This window comes from Vicia villosa, linkage group LG3 (genome assembly GCF_029867415.1).
Source record: "Vicia villosa cultivar HV-30 ecotype Madison, WI linkage group LG3, Vvil1.0, whole genome shotgun sequence".
NCBI classification, from domain to species: domain Eukaryota; kingdom Viridiplantae; phylum Streptophyta; class Magnoliopsida; order Fabales; family Fabaceae; genus Vicia; species Vicia villosa.
In genome coordinates, this window is record NC_081182.1 from 72,426,768 (window position 1) to 72,440,051 (window position 13,284).

A 13,284-nucleotide genomic window follows, 5' to 3' on the forward strand; every position below is an offset into this window, starting at 1 on the left:
AGAAAACAAATTTAATTTTTATTTTATATTTCTAAAAACATTAAACTTAAATCAAGACTATTTAATCTTAATCTGACCGTCACAAACACATATATAGTTAAAGAGATATAACACACGAAAAAATAAATATATAAATATATATATGTCAGTATTAGTAAAAAAAAAATTGTTGCTCAGATTAACTTTGAATTAATATGAATCACATCAGAATAAATTTCCGTACATGTTATCAGGAAAGACATAATACCTAATAAGTGCATGAAAATTAAAACAGAAAAAAAAAATATGAACGTGAGTAGAACATTAATGAGATGAAATTTATTTGAACAAGTTTAGCTTTAGTTTGATGATGATATCATCCAAATACTGTTGCAATTGAGAGTCCTCCTCCCAAAGCCAAAACCAGCAAATTCACACCTTTATTTTCAGCTCCAGAGTAATAATATATCCAATATGGTTTAGGTTGGTTTACCTGATTCGGTGGCACATATATGAACCTTGGTGGCGGCGGTGGCAAGGGGTTGCAATTTTGGGGACACGAGGGATATTTGGGAGGAGGAGGAGGTGGTGATGGCGGCGGCGGTGGTGGAGGAGGTGGTGGTGGTGGTGGTGGTGGTTGACAAGGAGGTGGTGAAGGTGGAGGAGGTTGGTCAGCACAGGTATAACCACAAGGACATGATCCACACTTGATGTCAGTGTATTGTGCCGGTTGATCAACCACTGGATAGTCTAGTTTCTTTGGAGATGTTATTATGGTTTCTTCAACTGAAGAGGAAAATGAAATGCATATACTAAATAGTAACACTATTGTAAACTTTTGAGTCCTCCAACTTTGAGTCAGAGAAGCCATTCTCTTGAGTTGTAGGGACTTGTTGAGATTTAATACTTTTAAGTCCAAGTGTTGAAATAAAAGAGTGAGAAAGAATATGTTAAGAATGATGGAGGAAAGTTGCTATTGTTCTTGCCTCATGTTAAGTGCATGAATGATGATGAAAAGAAAGTGTCATGCATTAGGTAAGTTTGATAAATATGGAAAATTGGTTTTCTTATTTCAACTCCTAAGGTATTTGAGGACTTATGATAGTGAACTGCATGTGGTTGTTGTAAATGCAGTGGACTTTGTGTTTACTCTTTCAATTCTTCAATTCTTGTAGCAGTTTTTGGAGTTTAGTTGAGAAATAAGTTTTTGTTTAAGTATATATGCTCCATACACCACTAGCATATATGACATTAATATATTGGGTTCCTTATTCTCTATACTTTTGATTGTGCATAAGAATATTTGCTTTTGCATGAGATATATGGTGATCAGATTCTTATACATCAATTGCACTTTAGTTTTTTATGAGGGATAAGATCATCACATATATAAAATTTATGTCGGTTGACATTATTCTTGAATTCAAACTACATAAATTTAAAGTTCCTTTTGGTTTTGGAGTTCTTTTGTAGCATGTAAAAAAGATAGGAGAAAATTGTTTGGTTGGTTATATGGAGTTTTTGGTTGTATATGAACGAAATTATTTTTAACAATTCTAATTGGAATGCGAGGGATGTGGTTTGAAGTTGTAAAGCGTTTATTTGGAGTTGGTCGTATATCAGGAAAATTACTTAACTCAATTGTAACTTTTTTGAGTTTAATAGTAACTCATCGTTTTATTTAAGTTAGATTTTAATCGGTGTGTAATTTTCTCTTTTTGGGCTTTTAAGCCTTTGTAATCGAGATTCTAGAACATTTGTTTTTGTTGAATACAACTTGTTTTCTAAAAATAACTACATAAATTTTTATTTTGGTTTTTTTTTTTATCTCTAAATAAAGTGATAATAATTATTAAAAACTCACACACATAATTGTGAGTACTAAAATTTGAACTTTAATGAAGACGTCTAACATAATAATGTTGACTTCAGTCAATTGAATATATATATATATATATATATATATATATATATATATATATATATATATATATATATATATATATATATATATATATATATATATATATATATATATATATATATATATATATATATATATATATATATATATATATATATATATATATATATAAACAAATGAAAGAAGGAGAGAAGAAATGAAGAATTTTATCTTCTAATGATATCTTTATATGAAGTCCAAAACATATTTTTATTAGGTTGACACGTCTAAATGACACTTTATTCCTTTATAAACGAAAATGGTATAATAGATGAATTTGAATGAAAACATATAGATGTTATGTTGAGTACTAATTAACCTTGCATTATGGAGCTTCCTAAGAACAGAATAGAATGCTTCCATCACTTTGAATAAAGTGTGTAGCTGACATTATTATTCTCCTTATGTGACCCAATTATTTTATTGGGACCTTAATTTATGGAGTCTTCACATGTCATAGAATATCTTTTAGTTATGATTATTTCCAAAATTTTGAGAAACAATATTTTTAGCAAGATTTTAATTTAATCACATATTAGTTTCTTACAGGGTCATTTAGTAGTTGCATAATGAAAAGCAAAGTTTTAAACTGTTCTAACTAACACGTAACTACAATCAAACCACTGAAATAACTAATTTTTAAAACATTTGGTTATCATAGTTTCTTTAAACTGATTAATTAATTTTTTAAAATATTCATAACTTATGCATATTTTTTTAAAACAAATTGTGGCTGCAATTGCACATAAGAAAACCCTATCTTGGGATACCTCATTAAGAAAAGAATCTAATACAGGGAATAGAATTAAAAAAGTGTACTATTCTAAACTTTTTGTAAGATGCATTAAGCCATTCATTTTTACTTGTTGATAATTCTAGGCCACTCCTACCTGCAGTTGCATGCTAACCGTTCATGTATGTGCAGGGCCGGTCCAAGGGCCAAGCTACCGAAGCTAGGGCTTTAGGCCTCAAAAGTTTGGGCTTAAAAAAGACCTCAAATTTTTTTATTTAGTTATAAAAATATATAATGACACTTATGTTACATATATTATTTTAGTTGAGTTGGTAAAATATAGGCCTCTTTTCTTTTTGGTCTTAAGTTCTACTCTTAACAACCATAAAATTAATATTTTAAAATACATTTTAAAGATCTCACTTTAAAATTTTCTTTGCTTTAGGCCTCTAATCGAGTTGGGTCGGCCCTGTGTATGTGTAGGTCTTCATTTTTGTATCAAATTTATCAGTGACATTCAAAATAGAATATGATCAGGAATGAATCAATGAAAATATGTATAGTATATCAAAGGTGAAATAACGATTAAAAATTTATTTATTAATGTATTCAAAAAAGGATCATGTTGTTTTATATGTAAATTGTGAATTTTTATTTATCCAACTCAAAAAAAAAAAAAGGAAGGTTATCCTTAATGTAAAATATCTTGAAAACAACAAATAAATTTATTATTTAATAAATAATTAAATATATAAAAATTAAATAGTGTTATATAATTGGTTGAAAGTATACTATCCATTTTTTTGTGATGGATAGAGAAATTGTCCCGTTTTAAATTTATATTAAATACAGGTTTTGATAAAAATGCCATATAAAAATGCCATATAAATTGTAAGTTAAATCTACATAAAGTTTGGTTTTTCATTAGCGTTTCTGCATAGAAACATCCTTTTTACACTTTTATGAGAATTTATTCTGTTTTTACAGATAATAAAGATGAAAGTACCAGATTCTTAATTTGAGAAATTTCATTATTTTGGTGTAACATTTGGTTAATGGGTAACCAAGGAAAGGCTTCAATTAGTTTATTTGTGAATGATGATGTACCCGAGGGACTATAGAACATTAATTAACTTGTTAAGAAAGAGGACGAAAAGTTTGGAAATAAAACTTATCAAAAATAAAATAAAAATGGAGTCCAATAGGAGGAGATCCTAGGAGGGAGTGTTTGTGGAAACCGATTTTGGAAGCAGTAAGGCGTAGATTGTTTGATTGGAACCATAAGATCTATCTATTAGAGGAAGATTTGTCTTGTTGAAATCAATCATATATGCACTATCAGTCTATTTTTTCTCTTTCTTTAAAACTCCAGGTATCATCTTTAATCTTGAATTCTTGTTTAAAAATTTTCTATGGGGCGGAGTTGAAGACATTAGGAAAATAAGTTGGGTGAAATGAGAGAAGGTCTGTCAAAAAATTGAGGATGGAGGACTAGGGATAAAGAATTTAAAGGCTTTCAACTTAGCATTATTAAAAAAATGGAAATGGAGGCTTAGAACAGAAAAAAAATCTTTGGTACAATGTCTTAGCAAGTAAATATGGCGAAGCAAACAGTACAATTAATAGAGAGAGAAGTTTTCATTTGATGTGGTGGAAAGACATTCAAACAGTTGAAAATGGGACATGAGGATTCAATATGAATTGGTTCTTAGATAAGTCAAGGAAAGAAGCAAGAAACGGCGAAGATACATACTTTTGGGATAATCCGTGGAATGATGGGATTCCTCTTAGAACTAGATTTCCAAGTCTATTCTTGTTATCGGAAGAAAAAAATTCCACTGTCCAGGACCTTATTCAAGTGGAAGAGCATGAGTGGGAGTGGAATTTCAAATGGAGTCGGATGCTAACACACAAAAAATTGGGTTGGATTGAAGAATTGATGAATATAGCTCGGAGCTCCCATTCGATATTTATAGGAGTGGGAAGATGGGTTTGGGGAAGAAGTCAATAATCAGTCAAGGAAGGGTACAATACTATAGTAAAGGGATTAGAAAGTTCGAATCGGAGGAACCTTACCGCTACTTGGAACAAGTTAGTCCCGACTAAGGTGGCAGTATTGGCATAAAGATTACTTCCAAATAGGATTCATACAAAGGACAACTTAATCAAAAGAGGTTTTCTAAGTGCGTCACAGTCTGAGTGTCCATCCAGACGTGGAATGAGCGAATATGCTTCGCACTTGTTTTTCGAATGTACTATTTTCTCGCCAGTGTGGGAAACAAATTCTTAATTGGATAAATATTGTCACTACATCTCATAACAAAGAATTACCAAATCTAACACATTTTGCAGGGTTGCTAGGCCACGTGAGAGTGGGGGAGGAACAAATTAGTGTAATTTGGTTCGCTTGTATTCGGGTGATTTGGAAGGGGCGTAACGAGAAAATCTTTAGGGACATAAGCGGATCTGTGGAATAGTGGGTCGAAGAAATAAAAGTGTTGTCTTGGAGATGGTTGAAATACAAGCTGAAAATATTCAACTACTCGCTAAGTCAATGGTTTTTGAATCCGATGGAATGCTTCTATTCTCCAATTCAGGATTGCGGAGTCTCATGGGGAAAGCGATATCTATACGAGATTTTTTTTAGATGGCGATGTGATTTGTGAATATTCGCGTTAAGGGATTGATTATGGAAGGGTCTCAACAGTGTTTGGTTGAGCAACCGTCGCAGACTGTCGGACTTTTGGAGTTTATTTCCAAAGCCTGCTATATTGTTTTGGGCGTGCTCTTTGGTGAAATATACATTCTGTAGTACAACTGGGTTGGGAGATATTTCCTTATTTATATTGTTTTGGGAGCAGTGTTTTGGGTGTGCCATATTGTTTCCTTCCACTGTAGTACTGATGTACCAATATGTTTGGGACTTTTGTATTATTTTTTGTTTTTGGGTGAGCTACTAGTAGGTTCTTTGATCTGTCTTTTATTCTTTTTAGGATATGTGTGCTTGTGGTTGGTACTGATATGGGGAGAAGTTTTGTACTTGGCATGTCTTGTGCCATGGTTTTATCTTAATTTATGTGATCTTTTGCCTTTTCAAAAAAAATGGAGTCTATTTCCATTGATGAGGGAGTGAGATGAGAAAATTTATCTTCATACATCTAGACTTCACTCTTTTGCTCCACAAATAAATAAATAAATAAATAAACAAAACTCCTATTGAATTGCTCAAAAGAAGAACATTCAACACTATGTATTTTGATCAATTTAACGATACTTGTTATGTTTTAAATACCATCATTTATTCAAAGAAATTATGCAAAAACTCTAACGTTTATCCTTCTATAATATTTTGCAAGATCTAAAACATAAAAAATTTATAACTATGTGTTGAGAGGTGGAGTCTAGGATGAACCACCAACTAAATGGTTCATGGTGGACCATGATTCTTAGCCATTAGATTACATGGTTATTATGAGATTTATGATGTGTTGCCTACACCATATCTTTTATCTTTTCAATTGTCTTTTCCAATGAAGTCCACAATTACACTGTAGTTTCTCCCTCCTCTTATATACCTCTCTTTCTTGTTTCATTTCTACTTTACACCATTTCTCATTCATTAAGTTTGAATTACAAGATTTATTTAGACTGAGAATTATTATATGAAAAATAGAAGTCACGAGATAGAAATTGGCAGTATTATAACTCAATCAATGGAAATTGGATTGAATCCAAAAAAAATTGTTTGAAAGTTAGAAGTTTTCGTTGCACGTCAGGGATGCCGAGTAATCCAGTGGAGGAGTGAATGAATAAGAAAGACTTTTTACATTAATGCAGCAAGGAATTAATTAGCAATGGTTAAATGATTATGAATTATTTGTATATAAAATTATAGTGTTTTAGATAATATACTTGTATATGAAATGCAATATGAATTTTTTTTGGACAATTCAATTTACGGTTGTTGAAAAACAGTGACTGATTTAAGCTTTTAGGGAATTGTGATAGATAGACAAAGAAAAGAATAAGAATAACGGCACTGCGGAAACAATAATTAATTAAGGTTGGAGAAAAAGAGAAAAAAATATTTGATACAAAGGTCCTATCATAATCTAATAAATTTATTTGATCCAACGATGGTTAATAGTGGTACATGGGTGAGTAATTTACTTGGACCCTCACCCTAGAAGCAACCGTGTTGAGAATATATAAAGTGTGAGTTGTGTGGGGGAAATAGTCCCACATTGGATATGAATGTGGTGACTTGAGCATTTATAAGTGAGAGAATTCACTCACCTATCACCTTAAGATTTTAAATGGACAAGTGGTGTGTCTTCCATAAAAGTGTGTTGCTCAAAAGAAAGAGAATTAAATCTTCCTTAAAAAAATAAAGCTTCTCCCTAGTAGGACTCATTTCTATGATCGAACAAACATTTGTGGTTGAAGCTCTTAAAGATGATGGATGGATTGTGGTCATTTAAGAGGAACTCAATAAATTCTAGAAGAATTAAGTTTAGGACTTGATTCAATGACTAGAAAGAAAATATGTAATTGGAATCAAATGAATTTGTAGAAATGGACTCGACGAGCAATGTCATGTGGTAAGAAACAAAGGTAGAGCAATAGCTCAAAATTATAGACAACATGAAAGTATATACTACATATAGACTTTTACACTCGTTTCTAGTTTAGAAGCGATGAGGTTAGTGTTATATTTTGTTGTTAATCTTAGTATCACATTATATCAAATGAATGTCAAAAATAAATTTTTAAATGGATATATTAGTGAATAAATGTGTGTAAAACAAACTACTGGTTTGAAGATATCAAATATCTAAAACACATTTTTAAATGGAAAAGGTCAATACAAGGTAAAAAAGCACCCAGAGTTTTGGTACGATATAATATGTAACTTTCTCATTAAAAATGAATTTACAAAAAGACATGTTGATACAACATTATTAAGTAAAACAACTAAAAATTAATTTTTATTGTTCAAATATATGTTGATAATATTATTTTTAACTCCAATAATGCCACTATTTGTCAAAGTTTTGCTGAGATTATGTAGGCTAAATTTAAAATGAGTATGATGAAAAAACTAAAGTTTTTTTTAGGAACTCAAATCCACAAAGACACATATAGAGTAAACATTCATCAAACTAAATATAAAGTGAGCTTCTTAAAACGTTTAATATGATATAATGAACCTAAGCAAAGATAAAAAAACACTAAGGTAGATAAAAAAGTATACATAGGTATGATATGATCCTTTATCCGTCTCATGTGCCCACTTGTAATAAGATACAAGAGAATCTCATCTAACCATGATTAATAGAATCTTTTATATATATATATATATATATATATATATATATATATATATATATATATATATATATATATATATATATATATATATATATATATATATATATATATATATATGAAAGATACTACTAACCTTGAATTGTGTTATAGAAAGACAAATCAATACAAGCTACTAGGTTTTTGTAATGCGATTGCACTAGATATAGAATTTAAAGAAAAAGCACCAATAGAAGTTGTCAATTTATTGAGGAACATCAAATCTTCTAGCAAGTAAAATGCATCACACGATTATATTATCCTTAATAGAAGTATAATATATTACAACTATAAGTTGTAGCATTTAACTTCTCTGATAAAGCATCAATAATAAGATTATCAGATAAAGAAAATTAAGATCCTTATCTTATGTCATAATACTTATACTATTTTCCTATCAAATAATCCAAATTAGCACTCTAGAGCAAAACTTATAGAAATTAAGCATATTTTATAAAGGATTATGTTCAGAAATGGATTTTAGATATAAAATTTGTTGATACAGATCATCAATAACTGACATTTTTACAAAATCTTAGTTGAAGATAGATTATTTTCATTAAGAAAATTTTGAAAGTCCTCCTTATTACAGAAAAATGTCTAAAATATTATGAAAATTTCTAGATAGTAATTCTCTAGATATAAAATTCAATTTTTTTCTTCAAAAATGACACTCTTTTGAAAAGATTTGACCTTTTGAGAAAATATCAAGAAATGGAGATTTCAACCGATGATCATCTAAATATGATATTCAGATAGTTGTTCTTTTGGGGGGATAAAACAGACCCTCAAAGGTTTTTTTTTTTCAAAACACCTAGGCAGTCAATCCTTTTGACTTACACATGTGCTATTTCACTTTATGATAGTCAGTGACACTTGACAAAATTTTCTCTCTCTTTTGCCGACTTTATCATCATCATGTCCCACTTGTCATTAATGCACTTCTATTTTCAAAATCTAAAAACATTGTTTTATGGAATTTTTTTTAGAATAACCATTATATTCAAAAAAATTACGTAAATAATTAATGTTTCAAAAAAATTACAGAAATAACCATTTTTTTACTCATTTTACACATTGTCGCTATCCTAGGTGGCGAATACACCTAAAAAAGAGACCAAGTCGCCACCCCATGTGGCGACAACACTTAAATTTAATTTTTTTTGTAAATTGTGGCGGTCCAAAACCACCGCAAATTTATTTTATTTTTTTAAAATAATAAATTTGCGGCGGTTTTGAACCGCCACAATTTACAAAAATAAAAAAAACTAATTTGTGGCTATTTTGAACCGCCACAATCCACAAAAAAAATTAAATTTAAGTGTTGCCGCTACATGGGGTGGCGACTTGGTCTCTTTCTTAGGTGTAGTTGCCACCTAGGATGACGACAATGTGTAAAATTAGTGAAAAAATGGTCATATTTGTAATTAATTTGAAACATTGGTTATTTACGTAATTTTTTTTGAAAAACTTAGTTATTTAAAAAAATCTGTTTTATGCTCCTTCACCGTTTTTCATTTCTAAAAACCTTTTCAAAATATTTTTCGTCATTACTATTTTTTTTAAAAACATTTTTTGTCTTTTCATTTACCTCTTAAAAACATCATTATTATAAATACGAAGATTCATTACGACTAGTCATTCCTCATTCTTCGACTGAAGCCTCCCTCCTCTTTCCTAATTCAAAATAGCTTTCTAGTTTGTAAGAACTATCGTGGTATGAATTTTCAAGCTCACCCTCGACCTGGTTTTATTTCTTCTCAACACTCACATACCTTAATAGGAAATCCTAGACTTAGCTTCTCCATAGAAAGTCATATCATTAAAGTCTAGTTGGATTAACCCCACCGTTCCTTAGTTACTTTACCACCACCACCAAAAAATGCATAAAATACACCAAACCGTTCGAACACTCATCTCTAGTGGAAAGATGAAATACTTAAAGCTTCTACTTCAATAGAGGTCATTGAAGTTTCATCATCCTATTCATATTCTTCATCACCATTCAATACATGCTCCAACTCAAATGATTGGGTTTCATTCTTCTCTAGTGAGATTACTCTAGAAAATAACCATGAAAAGAAAAAGATGGATATTTATCTCTCATAGCTAAATGACACGGACTGGGTTTCAAATGTGCATTTGGAAAAAACAATTCATGGACGATTAATGGTGTTTATGGTACTTAGTTTTTCTTTTTAAGATTTCCTTGTTCTACTTTCTCAATCAACAATTTTTGTACCTAAATCAAAAATCAGTGAAAGGTTCAACTTTTTTTTCTCTTTATCTTTGTTTATGCTTAAAAGTTTTTTTCTTCATGTTTTATCTTTTCCTCTTTCAAACACTTTTTGTTGATGACAAAAGGAGGAGAAAGTGATAGTGTCACAAACAAATGTGCGCAAAGAGGAATCGTGAGCACAACCTACTAAACTGTCATTTTTTAAACCTCCACAATTCACCTCTCTCTTGTGTGTGAAGTCACATGTTCAACAACTGTAGCCTCAACTTTCTATAGAGATTGTCTTCTTCTTCATTAGGATACATACCAGACAGTAGGATTGACGTATAATCAATGACAAACCATAATTGGGTTGATGTCGGGCATCTCATGAGGAGAAATGACAAATAGGTATGTGTTAGCTCTAATACATTTAATCAATTCTTTTTTTTTTACCTTAGAGGGGAGTCCAGACCCCATCTTTACTGATCGTGCAAGACTGTCTTTAAGTTGAACAACTTCAAAGTCTGAATTCAAAATTGACCTTATCTCATCTTTGCATTATTAAGGTCGACCATATTAACTCATCCAAGAGCCTCTCCCGATACAACTATGGTGACGAGGAGGTTTCTTAAAATATCATCACGGATGATCCTTGTTGTTCTTAAGTCGGCACCAAGAATAATCATTTCCTTGACATCATTGTGATATAGTACTTTGATGTGGACAATGGAAGCTAATGCATCCAACGTCGTCGGGAATGACTTTCCAAGGATGCCCCTGAAAGCACTTTACACGGGACTACTAAGAAATGGAGAGTTACCTTACTTTCATCTTCTCCCTCTCCGAGTGACAATGATATGCCCATTACTCCATAGGGGCGAATTATGGAATCATTGAATGCAATGAGACTTATGCCTTTGCACGAATTCAAATTTTGTTGGTAGTTACTGAAGTGCACCGACGTAAAGGACATAACATAAACTCTCATTGTCTATGAAAAAACTAGATACAATATGATTTTCCATGATAGCTTCTATAACCAACAGTAGCATAGCGTTACATATTCCATCAATCTTCTCGCGATCCCTAAATCCTAGCATCGGACCATGTTTCACTTTACGATTCGGTGCCAATCGTTTCTTGGAGAAGGTTTTGTAGTAGAGCATATTTGCCACACAAAAATCTCCCACGAATCTCCTTGACGACAAAAATTAAAAACGATCAAAAGATTCTACGAAGTTCTATAGTGTGATCTTCTTCATCTTAATATGTTATGGCAGCGATCTAGTTTTTGAATCAAAGGCGACCTGATCGTGGAATTTCGTAGGAATTAGAAGTCGATTCTCACAGACATCGACGGTGTTCCATACTGGAACTAGAAATGTGATTGATTGATGATGAGGAACTCCTAATGCAGTGATGCCAATCTCCGATACAACGAAGCAAATATGGACTTGTTAGGTTAGTACTCCAACGCTTTAGTCAATTATATAGTACATAGTAAATAAAGTGAAGTTATAAAATCGAAAAAGTGTATTTTCAGTGTCACGGCCAAATATATATGATGAATAATTTTATTTAAACTTTACATTGTTGGACTAGATGCTAAGAACTTATCCAAATCTTTGACCGACTCAACAATTTTAAGTCCTTAAAAAACAAGGTTTTCTTTCATTCTCTCAAATAAACCAAATGTTAGAGAATTTATCTTGTCACCCCCATTTTATACATGCCACCCTCAAGTAGGGCGTTTTTACCAAATTATCCCTGTAAAATATCAAATTTTTTGAAATTTTCGATACCGCACCAAAAATTTCATATAAATACAGGAAATTTTGTTGGATTTACCAATTTACCGTGCCTGATGCTACATATCGAAAATTTAAAATTTCCGGTATCAGATATTTCAAATTTCCGGTATGTAGCAGCAGTTAAAATTAATACCGAAAATTTGAAATATACGGTATATGAAAAAATACCAGATATTTCAAAATTTCAACGTGACTTCATTTTGTGAAATTTTCGGGACAGGGATATTTCAAATTTTCGGTACTGGTTTTCTACCGGAAGTTCGTGAAATTTTCGGGACGGGGTAATAAATTTTGTAAAATTATTGAAATTTTTAAAATCTCTAGAAAATCGCACTGAAATTTAAAAAATTTCCGGTGAATGGATACCGGAATTTTGTAATAAACAAAAAAAAAAATTGATATCGACCAAAAAGAGGTACCAAAAATTTACTCTGCCGTAGCGAAAATTTTTCTTTTGATGATTTTGCCAACGGTAATTTTTTTAAAAAAAGTAAATTTTTTGAATAAATAGTATCCGAAACATTTTGAAAATAATGTAAAATGAAAAGTGACATGTATAACTTGAGGTGACAAGATAAATTTTCCGTATGTTAGAACCTGTTTGCAATAAACTTTTAATCTTTCATATTTATTATATTTATTTTTAAAAAACACGATATTTAAATAATAAATTTATAAATAGTATACATTATTAACAAATTTCTAAAATATTATATAAAAAATATTAAAGATATTTTTATCTTGAATTTTAATTTTTCTTTCTATAAATTATATTTATAAGTATTTTATAATATTCTTTTTTTTAAATTTATTGAATATTAAATAAACTTAAAAAAAAAAACTTTGCTTATAATAATAATATTGAGGGAGTATAAGAGAAAAAAAGTTACGTAAATGACAAAGACAAAATACTTTTAACTTGAAAAAAAAAAAAGAGAGATAGAACATTGATTACCCCAATCCATATCGAAAGTTGGCACGTTGTGGGGACACACTTGACACTACACATAAAGTAACGAGGGAATAAAAGAGACAAAAACGTGTCAATAATCCGAAGCAAGTACTGACACGTGTACCAATAACATCTCATCCACAAACACGTAGCAGTAGCACATGGCAACACGAAAACAACTCTGCGTACGAAAACGAAACCAACCAAACATTATAAAAGTGTAAGGACACGATCCTAAACTTCACCAAAAACAGAATA

The 13,284-nt window shown here is 30.8% G+C and overlaps 1 protein-coding gene across 1 annotated transcript; it reads right to left on the minus strand.

Moving 5' to 3' along the window:
• Positions 1–355: 355 nt before the first annotated feature.
• Positions 356–850, minus strand: LOC131658313 (leucine-rich repeat extensin-like protein 3). The gene has a single exon (XM_058927621.1). It carries the CDS (start codon positions 848–850, stop codon positions 356–358), a length of 495 nt encoding a protein of 164 aa, XP_058783604.1.
• Between the last annotated feature and the right edge of the window lie 12,434 nt (positions 851–13,284).